The 21036-nt window shown below is 57.4% G+C and overlaps 1 protein-coding gene and 1 long non-coding RNA gene across 2 annotated transcripts; one reads left to right on the top strand and one right to left on the bottom strand.

The window, feature by feature from the left end:
* Positions 1-504: 504 nt before the first annotated feature.
* RHBG (Rh family B glycoprotein) lies at positions 505-11417 on the bottom strand. The gene is given in 10 exon segments (XM_064593736.1): positions 505-977; positions 1158-1231; positions 2115-2257; positions 2627-2760; positions 2879-3016; positions 3296-3462; positions 4845-4992; positions 5112-5262; positions 5731-5917; positions 11177-11417. Coding segments are annotated over 9 exon segments (1191 nt in total). The 5' UTR covers positions 5898-5917; positions 11177-11417; the 3' UTR covers positions 505-908.
* A 2744-nt stretch (positions 11418-14161) lies between these two features.
* Positions 14162-20222, top strand: LOC123845807 (uncharacterized). Its single transcript, XR_006791098.3, has 5 exons — positions 14162-14798; positions 15543-15776; positions 15881-16008; positions 16652-16845; positions 19827-20222. It is a non-coding gene; the product is annotated as an uncharacterized LOC123845807 (long non-coding RNA).
* The last annotated feature ends 814 nt before the right edge of the window (positions 20223-21036 follow it).

Below are 21036 nucleotides of genomic sequence, written 5' to 3'. Positions count from 1 at the left end.
CCAGGGCACGAATGCTGGGCCGCAGAGCGGAAGCAGGGGGAAGGACGCCGGATTGGGGAGAGGGCAGAGGGTCGGGGCCAAGGGCCCTGCGCCGGGGCTGGAGCGCGCTCTGGTGGCCAGAAGATGTCAGGCGGCCAGGGCTGCCTTCCCTCCGGCAGCCAGGCTCCTGGCGCTTCCCACTGCCCTTGCCTCACACTCACAGGGGCAGAAGGCATGCCTGGAGGCCGGCTACTTCCAGGGACTCAGTGGCAAACAACCCCTGTTCCCCTTCTCAGCCCCTGCAGGCTCCCGCCCAAGTCAGGAGTGGGAGCGGCTGCCGTTCTGGGGCAGGAGGACCTGGCCAGCCGTGCGGCTGTCCCAGGACAGACTTTCTGGGAGAGAATGAGCTCCCTGTCCCTGGAGGCAAGCAAGCCCAGACTGGGCACCCACTTGGTGGAACTTGGCATTCTCGAGGGAGCACCATGTGCCCAGTGAGGCGGGAGCTTGTTGGCACCGAGGTCCCCCCGGCCCCCGAGCCCACCCGGCTTTCCAACGTTGTGCGTTAGAGCCAGAGAGGAACTCCCCACATTCCCAGTGCACAAAAAGGAGTCGGAGTCCTTGGTGCGGGTGGTATTTATCACCCCGACTGCAGGGCCTGGCACACACTTCGCTGTAACTGCCATGTCAGATGCCTCGCTAAACAGGCCCCGAGGGGTGGTGGTGTGTGAGGGGGGGGCGCTGTGAGTTCTCCCCCGACCTCTGCCAGGTGCGGCCCCCCATCTCCCCACCTTCCACCGCCCTGCCCCCAGAGCCGCAGACACTCAGCCTTTTTTGCAGCAGGAGGGACGGCAGCTAGAAAGGAACTTCCCTATGGTAGCCGGCACCCTCTTCTAAAAGGAGAGCGTCCTCTCTCGAGGGCTGGAAGCAAGTTAGGCCCGGGTGTCTGGCTCCTCCGCCCTCAGGGGGCCCTGGGCTTCATCCTCATGCTCCCCGGGCACCTGGAGGGCAGGGGTGGGGGAGCAGGTGAAGGGGCAGCTCCTGGGGGCTGAAGACCACAGCTGGGGGGAGGGGGCCCCCCAGAGGAGACTGAGCGAGCCGGGAGGAAAGAGGCAGGTGGGATCCTAGGAGGGGAGGCCGGGAGGGAGGGCTCGGGTCTGAGGGGCTGCAGGCATGCTCACCTCCCAGTAAACCTGGTCCTCATAGCACTGGGGGTCCGGAGGGGAGCCCAGGAAGGGCAGCCTCAGCAGGAGCCCTGGTGGGGGGAGGGGAGGGGGGAGGGGCTGGGAGGCATGCGGTCTCCACAGGACACCTGCCACAGACAAATCACAGCTGGATTTGGGGAGCACCTACGGTGCACGGGCCCTGTGCCAAGGGCTCAGCAAGGCCCTTCCTGAGCACCCACCGCAGCCCCGCAAGCTGGACCCGACCCCCAGGTCACCGTGAAGGACGGAGAAGTCCAGCGCCTCGCCGGTTCCTACAGACGGTCATGGGCCCACTTGTGATGCTGCCGCCAACACAGTTCCTGAGCTTTCTGTGGCCTCCTCCCCAGGAGGGGGACAGGCAGTGTTGACTGAGTAAATAAGGAATGACACGAGGGAACGAATCCAATCTTGTTGGGGAATGAGAATCTGGGGGGGAGAGCAGGGAGGGGTGGGGACACTGAATCACAGGTTTTATTCTGAAGGCCACGAGGAGCGAGGCCAGACACCGGGAAGGACTGTCTGACCGGGCATCACTGGGCAGTCTGCGTGGGTGGACGGATCTGTGTTCCCAACCCCCCCCCCAACACCTAACCTGATAAAGAGCTCAGCCGCCCCCTTCAGAGCCTCAGCCTGAGGTCGGGCTGCCCTCTGGTGGGTGAAGTGGGCAGTACAGGGAAGCCAAGATCCCGAGAGGGACCCAGCTCGGCCCCTAGCGCGCCCCCCACCTCCTCTGGGCACCAGAGGGAACAGGTGCCCACTTCCGGACGAGGTTATCCCTGACTCTACCACCCCAGCCCACACTTGGCACAAGGCAGGTGCTCAATGATTATGTGAGCAAATGAATGTCAGGGAGGTGGGATCCGGTGGCCCTTCCCCCCCACACACACCCTCCTCTGTCTTCTGCGCCCCCCCGCGCTCCTGCCAGCCCCCCACCACCAGCCAAGGTCACTCACCTCCGAGGCCCCCCCCCCACAGAAGCAAACGTCAGTGTGACAAACAGCCCGAAGAGTTGGTGCATGGCCTGGGACGTGGTGGTGCGCTGGCCCGCGGCGACGAGCGGAAACACGCTGTCTAGGCTACAGGGAGAGGGGGTGCTGGGGACCCGGGGCCGGAGAACCGGGTCAGCGCACCAGCGCACCGCGCTCCTCATGCAGCGGCCAAAGGACTCACGGGAGCCCAGAACACCCTTTCACCCTCATGGGCCCGCAGACACCCAAACGCTTTTTAAGACTCAGTCTGAGGATCACTTTTGCCTGCCATCTCCTCTGACCCCTGATGTGCAAACTGATCCTAAGGGTCATTATCTCTTCCTGTCCTTATTCATGATGAACGAATGAAAATAGACACTGCTTTTTGTGTTGGTCCACAAAAGGAGGAAGAGAGTGAGTGAGGTCACCCCGGGGGGATAATGACCTCGGGGAGGGTCAGGGATGGGGAGGACTCACCCTTCTCCATAAGCTTCATGGGTGGCCAGCCCAGCCATGAGGACCCCCAGGAGGGCTCCCAGGACCCCAGGCATCCCATGGAGGTTGTGGACACCACATGTGTCTTGGACTTTGAATTTCGCCTCAAGGATGGGCTGGAGGACAGGACACGGTCATGAGTGCCCCCCTGCCTTCCCCCCCAGCTGGTGGAGAGGTGGGAGGAGAGGCGCTGAGGACCCCCTGCTCTGCCCAGGGCCTGGGAGGTGTCTATACCGTGAAGAACTTGTACCCCAGCGTGGAGACTGTCCCAGCCAGGAAGCCAGCTGCCAGGGCCCCAAAGGGTGTCAGCATCATCTCCCCTGCTGTCCCCACCACAACCCCTCCGGCCAGTGCGGTGTTCTGGATGTGGACCTGGGGGAGCACAGGGGAGGGGGGCATGGGAGGCCCTTCCAGATCGCACACCCAGTCTGGCCCCACACCGTCCACCACAGCGGCATCTGCTTCTGGAAGTCCCGCTGCTATCTGATCTCTAACTCTCCTGCTGTCCCGTGGTCTCCTCCTGGGAGGACCCCGCACATCTGGGCCCCGGGCCTGTGCCCTGTCCTGTTCCCCTGGAAAATGGGCCTCCTGGGTCTCAGATCGCTCCTCCCCCCACCCATCCCTTGGCCTTTCCTTGGCCTCCACCCCTACCATGTCCAGCCGTCCGTGCTCCCCAACCAGGGCCGACAAGGCAAAAGTGCCGAGGGTGCTCGCCGTCAGGGAGTAGTACGTGTTGAGGGCTGTTCGGTGCTGCCCGTCCCCCAGCGTGGTGGGCGCAGAGTTGAAGCTGGGCCAGGAGATCCACAGGAAGATGGTGCCTAAATGAGGGGCAGGCCGGCAGAGTGAGAGGCAGCAGGTTGGCCCTGAGCATGCTCGGTGTCCTCACTCGTGACGTGGGGCTAACATCCCCCAAAGCCGGGGCCACAGAGGTGACGTGTAGGAAGTGTTCAGCCCATGGCCTAGTGGCCACGAAGTCCTCAATTAGGGGTACTGAGACAAGAGCCACTCCCCCAAGGACCACAGACGGCTGACATTTTCTTGTTAAGCATCAGAACGGGAAAGAAAAACAGGCCAAGGGCGCGACATGTCAGGCACCAAACTGGGAACTTGACATTCATATCAGGGAAATAACGTGCTTTAAAGCCTCACCCACCTCCTGGGGAGGTGGGCCCTGCAAGGTGCAGGAGGGGGCCTCTGTCTGTGGGGCACCAGATAGACAGGCCTGTGCATGCCGGGGGAAGAACCCGAGGTCCATATGTCCTGCCTACCCGTGTGGGGTTCCCAGGCCGGTCCCGGAGGGCGGGGCGGAACCAAGGAACAAGGTGAGGGGAAGGCTGGGGACCCCATAGGGTCGGGAGGCTTGAGATACTGCCCCTCTGTCCTGAGTGGTCTTGGGTGTGCAAGGTCACTTCTCCCTGCAGCCCCACGGTCTGCGATGGAATCCAGCACACACACATGTGTCCTCTGAGGGGCGAGCAGGAGGAGCGAGGAAGAGGCAGGGCTTCCTGCCTGGAAGGAGGGGACAGAGGAGAGCTGGGGTGTAAGCCTCCTGGGGAAGCACGCCTTCTTTGGGGAGCCCCCGGACTTCTGGCCAAAACATCCACCTCATTTCACCAAAAACCTGGAGGTGAGCAAGAAATACAAAACCAGCCTCTCTTTTTAGTGTGGGAATGGGCACTTTGGTCATTATTCAGGACCACCTATGAAAAAATAAAATCTAAATATCCTTTCCTGCCTCGTTTGTGAAGGCAGAGAGAGGGGCAGAGGCCCAGGTAGGGGCACATGCTTGGAGGAGAGAGTTGGTGGGGGTGGTCAGACCCAACTGCTCCCAGGAGTGACCTGTGGGGGCCTCTGGGAAATCGCCTGGAGGGCAGTGAGAGGGGCAGAGTCCTGGAGGTAGGAGATGGGGAGAATGGCAGGGGCTGCTGAGTCTGGCTTCTGACTTGGGGTGGGGGCTGAAGGGTTTTAAGCAAGGATTGGTGCAGTCAGACTTGGTTCAGAAAGGCCCCCCCAGGAACGGGTGTGGGGCATGTGCATACTCCAGGGCTGAGTTCCAAGAACCTGTCAAAAAAACTGCTGGCAATGATGAGCACAGATGTGGGGCTCTTGGGACCCCAAGGATTACAGGCAGCACCCTGAGACCTCGCCTGGAGGAGGTCCTCTCTGCCCCCCACCCCCACCCCACCCAGGCAGGCCTCACCAATCATGGCAAAGAGGTCGGAATGGTAGACGGAGCCCTGGAGATGCTTGCTTTTCTCCAGCTGGGGCCGGTAGAGGACCCGCGAGAGGACCAGCCCGAAGTAGGCCCCGAACGTGTGGATAGTCATGGAACCTCCTGCGTCCTTCACCTGGGGAGACGGAGCGGAGGTGGAGGGGCAGCCCTCCGCCACCCCCTGGCCCCATGCTCTCCCTGCTCGGGGCCTGGCCCCGACCGTCCCCACCCTCACCCCAGCCCCACCCAACTCACCCCCAGGAGACTGAGGAGCACAAACTCGTTGATGCCAAACAGCACGGTCTCCAGCAGGGCCATGAGCAGCAGCTGAGCCGGCCCAGTCTTGCCCAGGACGGCACCAAAGGAGATGAGCACAGCCCCAGCACAGAAGTCTGCGTTGATCATGCTGGGGAGGCGGGATGGAAGGGTGAGGGGCGGGCGAGGGTGACTCTGCGGGGCTGGGTCAGGGCAGGAGGCAGGGAGCCTAGGCCTCCGGGCTCTTCCCTGGTAGGCGGGGAGGGCTCACATTGCCTTGCTCGGGGATGAGGAAAGCATTTTCAGGGAGGTTCTGTGACATAGAGAGCGAAGCCCACAAGGGGCGGAAGAAAGAGCTCCTGAACCACCAGCGCCTCCGAACCCCATCCTTCTCCAGGAAGCTCCATCCGCCCAACAGCTCTTGGGTAAGAAGGGGCTTAAAGGGACGGGTAGGTGCGGCTGAGTGTGTGGGTGGCTGCGGGACCGGGCAGCGCCTGGGACACATGCCCTGCGGGTCAGGGAGCCGCCGGACGGGGCTGGGGCTGGCTCCCCCCGCCGGGCAGGGGCCTCCCAGCCAGCCCAGGGCCGGGGAGGAGCCGGGGAGGCCACCGCCGCCCACCTCTCCACGCCGACGTGGATGTGGCCCCGGTGCATGGAGTGCAAGAAGCCCTGGACGAGCGTGGACCACTGCAGGGCAAAGGCGGCCAGGAGGAAGGTGAAGCCCAGGCTGCTGAAGCCGTATCGCTGCAGGAAGGCCATGAGGAAGCCGAAGCCCACGAAGACCATGACGTGCACGTCCTGGAAACCTGCAGGGGACATTCGGGGCTGCTCCGGCCTCCACCCATCCCATCAGCCACCCTGCCGAGGGGGGCGGGCAACTCTCACCAGCCAGGGCTGCCCGGAGGCTGGAGCAGAGCCTCTGAAACTCCCCAGCTGTGGCGGGGCCTCCCCGCCTGGGTCACCCATGCAGAGCCGGCCGGTTCGGAGCAGCGGGACCCAGACCCTCCCTGCTGTCCCCGTGTTGGAGCCAAGCCTTCTGCTCTCTTCTCTGGCCTGTGCTTGGGTCTCTTACACCTGCCCAGCGGGAAGTCCTGCCCGAGCTCTCTCCTGCCACGGTCCCTGCCCCTCCAAGCTCCAAATCGTCTCCCCCTTCGGGCTTGGTCCAATTTTCCCTTTCTGCTGGAAAGTCCTCCTCCACGTCTAACATCCATCAGACTTCAGAATCTGTGCCTCTCCATTTTGAGGATTTTAAACTTTTTAAAAATAATTTGTGAAATAGCTTTATTTATTTATTTTTTTGGAAATAGCTCTAATTGTGAACAGAGATTTCCTTGGGGACGGAACGGAACGGAGGGGTGGGGGTGAGGTGCTGTTTGCACACTGTGCTATAGGCGAGCCCCGGATTTGTGCGATATGCAGGCTTGGGAAGGAGGGTTCCGCTTTTTCGTGCGTTTCTTTCTATAATCTGAAAATGTTAATTTTATAGATGAATTAGTTGAATTTTTTTAAGTGTCAGTGAGGTTCCTGGACAGGGAGATCGGAGCCTTTCTGTTTGCTCTCTATGATGTATGCGTGATAGACGAGGCTAATACAAATCATCTACAGTGATGCTGGAAATGAGATATGTACAGGGAGTTCGCCTCAGTGTCCGTGTGTTCTGCACCCCTCCCCCAGCCTCCGTGTAAATAGGGTTTGTTTGTTTTTTTTAAAGATTTTATTTATTTATTTGAGAGAGAGAGAATGAGAGACAGAGAGCATGAGAAGGGAGGAGGGTCAGAGGGAGAAGCAGACTCCCTGCCGAGCAGGGAGCCCGATGCAGGACTCGATCCCGGGACTCCAGGATCATGACCTGAGCTGAAGGCAGTCGCTTAACCAACTGAGCCACCCAGGCGCCTGTAAATAGGGTTTGAGACGTGACCTAGTGAGACCCTCAGCCCGCCTGGCCCTGTGCTCTCTGCCTAGAGTAATTCCGTGCTGTATCTTTGGCTTTAACTGAGAAATGCTAGAGAAGGAGTCTCACGAGTGCTGTCAGAAGTCACAGTGTAAATATGCTATCGAGAAACAGGGTCAACTCTGACCCTAACCCCCCCTTTTGTAGTTCCACGTGAGAAATTTCTCTTGGAACTTAGTGCTGGCAAATGTCACTTGCCCCAGGAAACCCAGCGGCTTTCCCTGCATTCCCACGACAGAGCTTTACCAGGACCTGGAGTGCCAGGCCCTGGGGACACGGCTGTCACCGCAGCCCCTGTCCCTGCCCTCACGGAGCGTGCAACACAGACCTCAGGGACCCAGGGAACCACTCACGCGAGCCTTCCTAGCCTCTGATGAGAACACATGATTGATCGTATTTCCCTTTTCTCTTGGCTACCTGGAAGCTCGGAGCCACACTGACCTCGCAGCTGGGACAACTGAGGCACTCACTACTCATTACTGTTCTTCATTATTTATGTTCTGCTTCCCTGCTTTTCTTTTCTCGTACTCGTCACGTTTCTGTTGTAAATGACCTCAAACCTCTTGTAGAAAGAGGCAGATCATAAAGGGAAAAAAATTGTGGTTTTGTTTCATCTGAAGAAGCACTGACAGGCCAAAAATGTATTATTGAACCGTAGAACGTGACCCGTAACTTCAAGAGACGCAAACTTTTTTTTTGCTTTTTTGTGCTGGGTGTGGGCTAACAGGGAACGGGTTTTCAAGCCCCTGGCAGAGGGTTGGGTTGGTGCTGGAAGCGGAGGTCTGCAACTCAGCTGCCATGGGAGGTAAGGGTCTGGAGGCCCACTGGCCTTGCTAAAAGTCCCCAACACCGTGCCACTTCTCCAGCCCTGTGCACTCCCGAATCACCCAACTCTCTCTTCTTCTCAGATCTTAAAACCCAACAGAAAAGGAGAAGCATCACCTATAAGTCAGCCTGCAACCTAAGTTCTTTGAGGCCTCGCTGTCTGGCTTCTTTTCTTCTTGTGCAAACAGTGAAGTTCTTTTGTCCAAGGACAGCAGGACAGCAAAGGTGGCTTGGTTGCCGGGCTCTGTGCCCCTGACATGCAGAAACTACCCCGGAGCTTGTCTTAAGTGGCAATAATATTTACATCTCCCACCCTGGGCTTGTTTTCAATCAAAACTCAGTCCCTTGACCTTTCAACTGGAGTCTAAACACTAAGAAATCTCCTTCACTGGGGAACATTCCGCAGACTGTCCATCGGCTGTGGCCTCCAAACCCATGCACTTCTGGTTGGAGAGAAGGTAAAAGTCCCCTAGAGATACCCATTACCCTCCCTCCTTCCCTACTGCCTCTCCCCGACCCACTGGATGGCTCCTGAACAAAAAAACAAGGAACAAGGGGACCGTTAAAGCTGGATTGTGTGGCCACGGACAAGCCACTTAACCTCCTGAGCCTTGGTTTCCTCATCTGTAAAGTGGGGCTATAAACATGAGGAGCAGAGAAAAGGGAATAGTGAGCTGGGGAGGCCGCCTCCTCTCACACTCTGCTCCCTTCCGCCCTATTCTCCTATTAGAGGTCACATCCCCCTTCCCCCACGTCTTCCAAGAAGATCCTGATTCCATCTATCCTAAACCCCTCTCCCCGAAGGTAAGATCTCAGAGGTGTGTGATGCAGGACCTGTCCATACTGCTTCCTTAGACTCTTTCTCGTGGTTGCTGCTGTGTCCCGTCAACCTGTCTTTTCTCCTCTTTCTTATTTTCCATGACTTGCGTCATGGGACAGGAGGGGCTTGCGCAGCTGGGCAGCCAAGAGCCCTGGATCTAGCCTGGCTAGCTGGCTAGCCCCATGACCTCTCTGGCCGTCTCTCCACATCTGAGGGGAGTGGACCAGATGGGCTCTGAGGGCCCTTCCTGCAGTGAGAGGCCAGACAGAGCCTCAGAGCAGCCGTGTCCTTGGCACTGGCTAGTCCCACAGCCCCACACCAGCTGCAGAACTCCCTTTCATCTCCCGAACCAAAGGGCCGTGGTTATACCATCCTCTGGCCCTGACCCCTTCCCCTGGACTCAGGGGCAGGGGAAGACCCGGCTCATCAAAGCCCCAGGCTCCAGAGACCTCACGCTTCCCTCTGCCCCAACCTTCCCCCACACCAGGGTCTCAAGTCCACAAGGATAGAAACCTAGGGCAGCAAAGAGGTAGGATTCCCACTCCATTCCCTTTACTGCAGCCCAGGGAGAGCTGCATGTCCCAGGAGAGCCCCCCCCCCCCCGTTGCAGCAGAGGGGCGACAGCCTGGGGCGTTTCCGGGGGAACCTTGAGACAAGCAGGGCACCGAGGCCTTGAGTGAGGCCCAGGGAAGGAGCAAATGGGGGGTCCTGGCAGGCAGCCAGGTCAGACACTTGGACAAGAGCTTACTTCTCTCAGCCTGGGGCTGTTCCCTCCCAACTCTCTACTTGTCTGGACAAATGCACCCCCCAGGAGTCTGCCATCCCAGCCTCTGTGGCTCACCTTGTGCAGACAGGGCTGACGTGAAACACAGGAGGGAGGAGCTGCAGACCTTCTGCTGAGGATGGCTGGGGGTCTGGGGGTCTGGGGCCTGGGGGTCTGGCGGTCTGGCACTTCTTGCTCAGGCCCAGTGCCTCTCACCCTCTATGTCCTCAGCGTCGGGAACCTCATTGTCGGGGTTGGGACTGGGAGAGGGTCAGGTGGGGACAGCCTGCCACCAGCTCAGCATATGGAAAGCAGGGTAATGACAACCTGGAGTTTTATAGGAGACTCACACTCTGGGCCTTGTTTGAATGTACATCCCTCAAACTGAGGCATCCTTCTCCCCATTGCCCTGATGGGGAACACTGAGGCTGAGAGAAGTCCTGCCCAGCAGTGGTGATGAAGTCTAGAGATCTGGTATCTTTGGTCCCAGCTGCCCAGGGCCTGACCTGCAAGGGGGGGCCCCAGTCTCTTGGGAGAGGCTCTGTCCCCAGCAGGGGATGTTGCTTGGGATGCTCGAGTCCTAGTCCCTGTTCTGCCATTCACGCGGTGGGCGATCATGAGCAAGTCACAAGCCCTCTGAGCCTCAGTTTCCTCCCCTGGGAAATGGGCTAATGACCCTGCCATGCTTCCTTCTCAGGACCGGGGGCTGAAGCTCTGCGGCTGTGCTCCGACTCTGACTCCGGAAGGGCCCGTTTTGAGTGGCTGGGGAGGAAATGCCTGAGCGCCACGAGTCTTGGCTGCCTTCATAGCGAGTACCTGCCATTACCACTTTCTTTCTTTCTTTTTTTTTTTTTTAAGATTTTACTTATTTATTTGATAGAGAAAGACACAGCGAGAGAGGGAACACAAGCAGGGGGAGTGGGAGAGGGAGAAGCAGGCTTCCCACAGAGCAGGGAGCCCGATGCGGGGCTTGATCCCAGGACCCCGGGATCATGACCCGAGCGGAAGGCAGACGCTTAACGACTGAGCCACCCAGGCGCCCCTTCACCTGCTATTATTATTTTTAAAGATTTTACTTATTTATTTGATAGAGACACAGCGAGAGAGGGAACACAAGCAGGGGGAGCGGGAGAGGGAGAAGCAGGCCTCCCGCGGAGCAGGGAGCCCGATGCGGGGCTCGATCCCAGGACCCTGGGACCATGACCTGAGCCGAAGGCGGACGCTTAACGACTGAGCCACCCAGGCGCCCCCCATTACCACTTTCTGCACACCACTCCCTACCTCCCCTGCCAGGGAGGATTCTCTTTCCTGTGATCAGGGTGGGGGCCCTCGAAAGGCAGTCTCTGGAACAGCCCTGCAAAGCCCAGTTAGGCCAAATGGGAGGCGAGACGGGGAGCACTTAAAGCTCAGATCTGGGTTTGAATCCCAGCTCCCTCAACTCCGACAGCCTGAACCTTACCCAGCCTCGTAATGTCCTCGAGGCTGGGTTTGCCCATCTTTGTCTACTTCATGGGCTAAATGAGATAATGCATGTGCCGCCCTCAGCACAATGCCCGGGACACCGCAGACACCGAGAAAGGCTGTTCCTACAAATCCGGGGCACCTTCCTCCCGGAGCCAGAGGGGTGCCCTCCTGGGGTAGATACAGACGCCCGAGACACCGCGGACCTCGGGCTCTTTGCTCCCCGCGCCCTCACCCGCACTCACTCGGGTAGCGAAAGTAAAATTCATTGTCCGCGTTGCTGTGGTTGCCCCAGCGCCAGAGGGCGGCGTCGGTTTCGTGGTTGTAGCGGACGAAGACCGCAGAGAGGATGGCGGTGGCGCCCTGGAGGAGGAGGCACAGCAGGGGCAGCTGCAGCCGCCGGCTCGCGGCGCGGCGGGGGACCCGGCCATGGACAGGGCCCTCCAGGCCGCGGCTCCGGCTCGGGCTCGGGGCGCACAGCGCACACGCTCCGGGGCAGGGCGGGCAGCTTCCCCGGGAGCCAGGCCCCGCCCACCAGGGCCAAACCCAGCCCCACGCCGAGGCTCAGCCCCGCCCCCAGAGCCAGGCCCCCACCGCCCGAGCCGGGCGGAGGCCCACGCGCAGACTCAGCCCCGGCAGGTGCGGAACCAGGGCGGCGAGGGCCTGGGCCCAAGGCCTGAGGTGGCGCAAGGGCCGGGCGGGGAGGAGGCGTCAGGACCCCCAGGCCCTGTCTCCCTTGGCCCAGCTGCCCCTCGCGCTGTTCGGGTTCGGACAGGTCCTTGGAGATGGCCTGTGACCTGCCCCGATGGGGCACGGCTGAGGGACCTGGGGAGAGTGGGGGGATGGGGGAGGACCCTGCCCTCAAACGTGGTGTTAGTTTAGAGAGTGTTTCCCAAGGAATAAGAGGCCGTTTAAGGCCGGGGCCTGGCCCCTCCAGGGTTAACACCAGAGACAGTTGAGGGGTTACTCAATCTTTTCCCAACTGAAAAAGCCAGATGGAGAACGGAGGTAAAGAGGCGCTGTCCAGGCATTGATGATTAACCCGGCCTCAGCAGCAGAGTCTCTCCCCTGGGCCCCAAGCCTCCTAGGCCTCCCACCACGCCCAGCAGCTGGCCAGGCTGAGAGCTGGGCTCCCTGCACGCCTGCATGGGTATGAGGAGACCTGGCCTGCCTCAGCAGCTGGAAAGAAAGGAAGCTGGATGGAGAAGGGTCTTCTCGGCCCGGAGTCAGGAGCCCCTTGTAACACGAGCAAGGTCTACGTCGGCCGGGGTCCAGGTAGAGAGAGACGGTAAGGACACAGACTGACTGACGCCTACTGAGAGCCAGGCTTTGGAGATGAACCACATGACCCCTCCCTCCAGGAGCCACTGTGCAGTTGGCAGACCAACACCTAGGAGGGAACTGAATTCGCAGTGGGGTGAATGTGTGACCTTAGGAAGCACAGAGGCCATGGGGGCCCAGGAGGAGAGGCAGCAGAACCCACCATGGCAGTGGGGATCAAGGTGGGCACAGACATGAGCTGCTTCCTGGGAGGTCATGTCTGCAGGCAGTCTAGAAGGACAACCTAGAAATTGGGCAAGCAAAGAAGGAGGAGGGGACATTCCTGCAAAGACAGAAGCCTGCCACGGGAGTGCCCAGTGTGTTCAGGGACTGAAGCTGGGGCGGGGGGAGTCTAGAAAGGCCTTGAAAGCGCTGCTGAGGCGCATGGCCTCTACCCTGTGGGCGCGGGGCCCCTGGAGGGCTCTCACGGGCGGAAGACCCTGGCACTATTGGGCCACAAGGGGCTTCACAGAAGAAAAGCGGAGGGGTGTCTCAATGGGGCTGGTGGGAGGGGAAGCCCTCCGTCCACCCTGCTGCCCAGCCTAGTCTGAGGGGCCTGTTGTGTGGGAGGGGCTTCTCGGTGTTTGCAAAGAAGTACCAGACCCCTGTCTGAAGGAATAGCTACCATTCCCAGAGGATGTTGCCTAGGCTCACAGCGACCAGCCACCCCCCAGAGCAGATGCAAAGTGGGGCTCCTGACAGCAATGCGCAGGGACAGGGGAGACAGTGCAGTCCCTGACCCTCCTCCTTGCTTCCCCTTCTGTCCTTTGTGCAGTTCATCTCCTCTTCCCTTCCTGCCATGGGCTTTAGCCTCCAGCCTAGCGTGGACTCTGGGGGACAGCTGGATTCTAGCTGTCTAGCTTCCTGACTTAAGTCAGTCCCCAGCCAAGCAGGCCTGGAAGGGCAGGGGTCAGCCTCTGTGGTACGGCTCCCAGCAGGCCAAGCAGGCTCTCTGGCCTTCAGTGGCCCCTGGCCCTTGGCCCAGAGGCTCTCTGTCACTACTTGGTCAGCAGGAAGGCTGTTTTCTAGGCCCTTCTGCAGGGGTTGGGGGTGGGTAGGAGATGTCTGGTCAGATAATGATTCTTGGACAATTTATCTGGGATATCCTCCCAGGCCCAGCCTTCTGCCCCAGGGATGCGGCTTGCTTTCTGGGCACTGTCTGGGAGTGGGGGCCACTCCGGGTTGTCCAGGCAGGGTCTGGACAGGCCCTACAAGGGGAAGAGCCCTCATAAGCTGAAGAACCAGGGAGAGCAAGAAGGAGTGGGCTGGGCCCTCCCAGCATCTTCTGGGAGCCTCCCCTCTCTGTCTCACTTGTCATCACTCGTAGTTTCTGAATGCCTCTGGATCTCAGATTCCCCCTCCTCTGTTGTTCATTCATGCATCCAACAACTATTCGCTTAGTACCAACCCTGGGCCAGGGCCTGGGTCTATGACCCGAGATTCTAATCAACATGCATGACTCAGGTGGGTCCAGTGGGTCCTAGAGGTCTAGAGGGACCTCCACTGGATCTACTGGATGTCAGGAGGTCTAGAGGGAACCCCCAGAAGGGCCAGAATAGCTGGGCCAGCCTGTGGAGAGTAGACACCTGGGCAACATCTGTTTGCCAACCTGTATGGAAAGATCATTATATTTTAATAACTAGAGGTACCAGCTTGGTACTACCACCCCTGGTCCAGCAGAGGGCAAGATCCTGACAGTTCTCCCCTTCTGAGGGTCCCCCCTGACAGGCCTCCACCTGTGAGGACTCCCCTGGCCCACCACCCAGAAAGAAGAGGCTCCATCCAAGTGACATGTCAGGGCCCCTGCCCTCCCCCTGCCTCCTCTGGGCCTGGAAGCTCTGGTGGAAGGGGGGGGCTTTGTTTCTCAATCCTCCCTCCACCCACACCTCCCCCGAGGGGCCCCTGAGTCTGTTACCAGCTCCCATCCTGCCGGCCGGGGGTCTGCCCCATCTCGGACCTCCCTTCTCCAGTTCCCACCCGTGACCAGCTGGGCGCCTGGAGGGTGGCCAAGGGGACTGCCGTGGGCTGCCTGCCCTGGCCTGGTATGGCCCGGCGGTCTGTGGGGACCGAGGCTTGGGTTACTGAGTAACGCGGGGGTGCATGCAGCTGCTCTCCACGGGGGTCACCTCCTCCTGGCTCCCTGTTCTCTCGGCTCAGGAATCCCCAAAGCCACCTGGCTCCTGTAGCTCCCTGAGCTATTTGCAGCATCATGGGAGCCAATGGGAGACAAGTGGCAAAGCACCAGAGCCTGTCAGACTCGTGTTGGTGTGTTCCTTCACCCTCCAGAGCCTCAGCGGGGCCCCGGGCAAGTACTGAGTCCTCTGGATCGGGTTCCTCATCTGTAGGACCGGTTTCGAGGAGCCCCGAGTGGACGTCGAGTGCCGGCGTCTTGTAAGCTTCGGCAAGTGTGGCCATCAGTACTGTCTGGAGTGGCTGAGCAGACAGAACAGACGACTGACTCCAGCACACCGTGGGGCACACGGTGACTCGGGACAGCAACAGGCGGAGGGGCAGCCTCCACGCATGCTCCTGTCGGAACTGGAGGGGGTGAGCAGTGGGGGCCTGGGGCCTGGGACAAGCACATTCCAGAAGGGCCATCCGACCAGCATCCCCAGTGACAGGACAACTCGTGGACAGAGGAGATCCGGGGAAGGGCAGAGCCCGCCTTCATTCCTCAAACACACTGAGCACCTGCTGAGCGCCGGGCACTGTGCTTGGGGCTGGGGGGCGGCTGGAGAGAGACCGAGCCCCCGCCCTCAGGGGATGTAAGTGAACGGGCAGGATCAGGCTGCGGAGGGCTGTCCTGGGGACAGGCCGGGGGCACTAACCCGTGGTGGGGTGGTCAGGGGGAAGGCTTCCAAGAGGAGGTGATGCTTACTTTGAGATCTAGCCTAATTTCACAGCTGGGGTGGAGGAAGGGGTTCCTTTTTGTGCAGCGCTCTGGTATGAAGAGAAAAGAGGCTATATTAGAGAGCTCCTCAATGCCCATTTTCTGGGGCTGGACGAACTGCAGACCTCAGACCCTCCTGAAGACAACAGCCACTGCAAAGCCACGTAAAACATTGCTGTATTTACATACACAGCATGGTGAAACTTAGACATGGCTTTCTCTGCCCAGGGCCTCACCATCTTAGTGTGCACATAAAAGACTGTCAGATCGTTTTTGCTTAAGCTTCCTTCATCTGTAAAATCAAAATGACAGTACCTTGAAAAAAGTTTGTCAGGAGGCAGTGATCTCAAGTCCCCAGTTTTTTTCATGCATTTAACACTCTACCTGCATTCCTGTGACAGGCCAGGTGCTGTGCTGGATTCTGGGGTTCTGGGGGATTTCCCCGACACTCCGCCGCCCCCGCACGGGACAGAACCGCACTCTGCTCTCAGGACGCCAAGACGGAGGAGACGATCTCTCAGTTGCTAGGGCTTGACAGTAGCCCTGTTTCCAAAGTACAATCCTAGCCTTTCCTGCTGGGGGTCTGGGGTGAATTCCCGACAGTAAAAGTTTTGGGAGACAGCGAAGTGCAGAAGGTAAGGGCATATTGGAACGTGGGGACATAGGTCAGAGGCTCAGCTTTGTCCCAGAGAGATTTTGCACAAGTTGTTTACCAAGCCTTGAACCTCGCCTGTTACAGGGAGAGAACCCACCTCCCAAGGGCTGTTGTGAGGATGAATGTCCATGAAGCACGTGACCCGCAGGGTGTCCTCAGCAGCAGAGCTCATGGTAATTACTGCTGTTAATAAGGAAACACGCAAGTAAACGGTATGGCCATTTCTTTGCCTTCTGTTCCTCCTGCTTCCTGCCTTAGGGGAAATGTGTGCACTGCTAGGGAGGTCTGGAGACTGGCCCTCAGTCCTTAGTTTTGAGCACAAAACGAAGGGTGTTCATCTAATCCTCAAGTGCCTGACTGGGGCCCCTTAAGAGAAAAGCCAGGAGGGAATGTAGGGTGCGGGGGCAGGGAGCTTGCTCAGGGGAATGGGTCATGTGGGTGTGACCACAGTTAAAGGGGCAGGGGACAGAACACCACGTGTCCCCCCGGCTTCTCTTCCTCCCAAGTGCTCCCAAGGACTCCACCACCACCACGGAACCAACCAGAACCACAGTCCATCCCGGACCAGCCGGGAAAGCTGGCTCACGTCCTACTGCTTCCCCCTGCAGGGAGTCCAGGGACTCCCTCTCCTAGGCCAGCCCCATGCTCCCTGCCAGTCTTCCCCAAACATGAGTTTTGATGAACACCTGTCTTGTCTGGAAAGGGAGCAACTGAGCAGAAATGTTCTTCACATATGACCCAGGACAGAACAACTGTAGAGCAGATTTCTGCCCAGGGCCTGGTGGGGGACGTCCACTGCAGGGCGGGAACAGCCAGCATGGAGGTGGTGAGGTGGGTCCCTTCCATCTCTGACAGGGGCTGCTGGTTCTAGGAAGCTCCTGGCTGCAGAAGAGGGACTGGACTGGGCCGTGAACACCGGAAAATTTCGCCTCATCTAGTGCACCCTTAGGACGTGGGCTGCCTGCTCCGGGTCTCCGTCCTGCAGGCCTGCCAGCACACCAGGCCCCTGAGACACAGGCGGGATGTGAAATCTGGAGCTCTTGATGCTGGTAAGCAAAGTCATAGCTGCTCAGCCTTTCGTTCATAGCTGTTTATTGAGCCACACTTTGCAAGGTCAAGCAGGCCTGGCTTTGCCCCTGGGGATACAGCAGTGAACAAATAAAGACACTGACTTTGCCCTCAAGGAGACGCTTTCCTAGTGGGGGAGATTCAGGAAACACACACAAATAGCTATTTAAGATGCCCTAAGAGGTTTGATGTAGACAAGGCTGAGCGAGAGGATGGAGTGATGGAAGGGAAGGGCGTGTGAGGCCAGATTGCTGGGAAAGGCCTCGGGAGACACAGGAGATGCAAGCAGGAAGCCAGAAAGGGGCTCCCACAGACCCCTGGGCAGAGGGAACAGCAAACGCACTGCCCCTGAGGTGGAACAGCATGGAGGGCAAGGCGGCTGGTGTGGTGAGCAAGGAGGCAGTGCAGGGAGGCATGGGCCAGACACGTATCACTCAAGGCCCTGGTAAGGAGCGTGACCTTCCTGTAAGGATAATGGGGAGCAACAGAGGAGTTAAGAGCAGAGGAATAATATGATCTGATTTACTACTTCATTTTTTTAAAAGATTTTATTTATTTATTTGACAGAGAGAGAGAGACAGCGAGAGAGGGAACACAAGCAGGGGGAGTGGGAGAGGGAGAAGCAGGCTTCCGGCCGAGCAGGGAGCCTGATGCGGGGCTCCATCCCAGGACCCTGGGATCATGACCTGAGCCAAAGACAGACACTTAATGACTGAGCCACCCAGGCGCCCCTGATTTACTATTTTAAAGGACCTTCTGGCTGCCCAGGGGGCAGGAGTGTAGGGAATAGTGGAAGCAGGCAGCCAGTCGAGAGGCCAGCACCACAATCCAGGCAAGAGCCAGTAGTCATGGTAACATGGAGAAGACAGAAGCAGTTGGGCTCTGGGTAGATTTGGAAGCTAGAACTGACAGGGCTTACTGAAGGACTGGACATCGGTGAGAGAGAAAGGAGTCCAGATTCACGTTTTGTTTGTGGATGTCCAGTTGTTCCAACACTACTGAAAAGACTATCCTTTCTCCATTGGATTACCTTTCCTCCTTTGTCAAAGAGGAGTTGTCTATATTTATGTGGGTCTATGTCTGGGCTCTCCATTGTGTTCCATTGGTCTATTTGTCTAGCCTTTCACCAATACCACACTCTCTTGACTAGTGCAGCTTTATATGAAGTCTTGGAGTCAGGGACCATCTCCAAGGTGCTCCAACTTTGTTCTTCTTCAACATTGTGTTGGCTATTCTGGGTCTTTTACCTCTCCATACATACCTTACAATAAGTTTTTCAATATCAACAAAATAATTTGCTGGGATTTTGATTAAGATTACATTTAATCTATAGATCAAGTTGGGAATGGGGTGCCTGGGTGGCTCAGTAGGTTAAGTGTCCTGACTCTTGATCTTGGCTCAGGTCTTGATCTCAGTGTTGTGAGTTCAAGCCCCGCATTGGGCTCCACACCCAGCGTGGAGCCTACTTAAAAAAAAAAAAAAAAAAGATCAAGTTGGGAAGAACTGATTTTTTTTTTTTAAAGATTTTATTTATTTATTTGAGAGAGAGAGAATGAGAGAGAGCACATGAGAGGGGGGAGGGTCAGAGGGAGAAGCAGACTCCCTGCCAAGCAGGGAGCCTGCTGCAGGACTCGATCCAGGGACTCCAGGATCATGACCTGAGCCGAAGGCAGTCGCTTAACCAACTGAGCCACCCAGGCGCCCTGGGAAGAACTGATGTTTTATCAACATTGAGTCTTCCTATCCATGAACATAGACTATCTTTCCATTTAGCATGACTTAAATTTTTTTTTTTTTTTAATTGAGGGGCACCTGGGTGGCTCAGTTGGTTAGGTGACCAACTCTTGATTTTAGCTCAGGTAATAATCTCAGGGTTGTGAGATCAAGCCCTGAATCAAGCTCCGAGCTCAGTGCAGAGTCTGCTTGAGATTCTTTCCCTCTGCCTACCACCGCCCCCCCCCCCACTGGCTCTCTCTCTCTCTCTCTCAAAAATAAAAATAAAGGGCACCTGGATGGCTCAGTCAGTTAAGTGTCTGACTTCAGCTTAGGACGTGATCTCATGGTCCTAGGATTGAGGCCCGTGTCAGGCTTCCCCCTTAGCAAGGAGTCTGCTTCTCCCTCTTCCTCTGCCCCTCCCCCCACTCAGGCTCCCTCTTTCAAATAAATGAGCAAAATCTTTTTATTTTTTTAAAGATTTTATTTATTTATTTATTTAAAAGATTTTATTTATTTGAGAGAGAGAGAGACAGCGAGAGAGGGAACACAAGCAGGGGGAGTGGGAGAGGGAGAAGCAGGCTCCCCGCAGAGCAAGGAGCCCGATGCGGGGCTCGATCCCAGGATCCGGGATCATGACCTGAGCCGAAGGCAGACGCTTAACAACTGAGCCACCCAGGTGCCCCAAGATTTTATTTATTTGAGAGAGAGAGAGAGGGAGAGCACAGAGGAAGAAGCAGGCTCCCCACTGAGCAGGGAGCTGGATACGGGGTTCGATCCCAGGACCCTGAGATCATGTCCTGAGCCTAAGACAGATGCTTAACTGACTGAGCCACCCAGGTGCCCCAGCAAAATCTTTTTTTTAAGATTTTACTTACTTATTTGAGAGAGCACGAATGGGAGGGAGGGGCAGAGGAAGAGGGAAAAGCAGTCTCCCCGTGGAGCAGGGAGCCCGATGCGGCTAGATCCCAGGACCCTGGGATCATGACTTGAGCCGAAGGCAGTCGCCTAACCAACTGAGCCACCCAGGCGCCCCAATTCCTTATCTTTCAATAGTTACTCTGAATGTAAATGGGCTAAATGCTCCAATCAAAAGACACAGGGTATCAGATTGGATAAAAAAGCAGGACCCATCCATATGCTGTCTACAAGAGACTCATTTTAGACCTAAAAACACCTCCAGATTGAGAGTGAAGTCCTCTTCTTAATTATTGCTTTCTCTCCTCCTCACCTCTGCATCCCAACCCAGCTCTTTCCCCGCATTCCATAGGAAAAGAAGGCCTCTGTGGAAAGAGGACCCAGTCTCAAGAGTAAGTTGCCAACACATCTGTAAGAAAGTGACGACCCAGTGTGGCTCACGTGGCTAAGCTAACCTCATGTGTCCTCTTCTCAATGACTGGAAATTTATGGCTGGACTTGACCCCTCACTAAAGCTAAACTGACTTCCCAGTGGAGAAATTTACAGATGCTGTGTCTTGGTGTTTCAAGTTCGAAGCTGGTAGTCAGTCGTTCTCTGCAGTAGAGCTCAGATTCACCCACTCTGTCCTGAGGACATTACCTGTCTTCATTTCTAAGCCCTTTATCCAGCCCATGGTAGTTTCACATCCGATTATCAATTTATGCAGGTCTCTCAAGTGCCATTCTCCCTCCACCCCAAAATGCCTGCCCATGTTGTTTCTATGACCTTACCCGTGCCCTGCTGCTATTGGAAAGCTTCCAATGGCTCTCCAGTGCCTCAAATAAAATCAGAGCTTCTAGTGGCCGCCATTAGTACAATTGCCCCGGGAAAGCTACCTGGTCAGTTCTCAGCTGCTCTCCATTCTACCTCACACCCTATATTCGGGGGGGCGGAGGGGGGAAGCCTCTTCTCCTAATTTCTTTTTTTTTTTTTTTAAGATTTTATTTATTTATTTGACAGAGAGAGAGAGACAGTGAGAGAGGGAACACAAGCAGGGGGAGTGGGAGAGGGAGAAGCAGGCCTCCCGCTGAGCAGGGAGCCCAATGCGGGGCTCGATCCCAGGACCCCGGGATCATGACCTGAGCCAAAGGCAGCTGCCTAACCGACTGAGCCACCCAGGCGCCCTCTTCTCCTAATTTCTGATGATTTATTCTCCTACCTCAAGGTCTTTGTCCAAGCCTCTCAACTGACATGAAGCCACCTTATTCCATCTATCTATGCCCCGCCACTCCATCACGTGGCACCATAAGACCACTTCCTGCGGCCAGAGTCCAAGATGGGTCCAGCTGCCTCCCCCTCGCAACTCCCCTCCCCCTCAAGGCCCCTCCAAGGACCACTACATTTTGCAATGAATTATCGGTCTTAGCTGCGTTGTTAGACAGTAAATCCCTAAGATGGTCTTTACCGTGATACATATCCCCAAGTGCCTTGTCCAGTGCTTTGCATCCAACGAGCACTTACTGTGAACTTGCGAACCAACCAACCATGTGCAGAATATCTA

Source organism: Mirounga angustirostris, unplaced genomic scaffold (assembly GCF_029215605.1).
Source record: "Mirounga angustirostris isolate CCGP_5_RB_7025 unplaced genomic scaffold, mMirAng1.0.hap1 SCAF_6, whole genome shotgun sequence".
Lineage (NCBI taxonomy): Eukaryota > Metazoa > Chordata > Mammalia > Carnivora > Phocidae > Mirounga > Mirounga angustirostris.
This window is presented reverse-complemented; position numbering and strand designations above follow the sequence as displayed.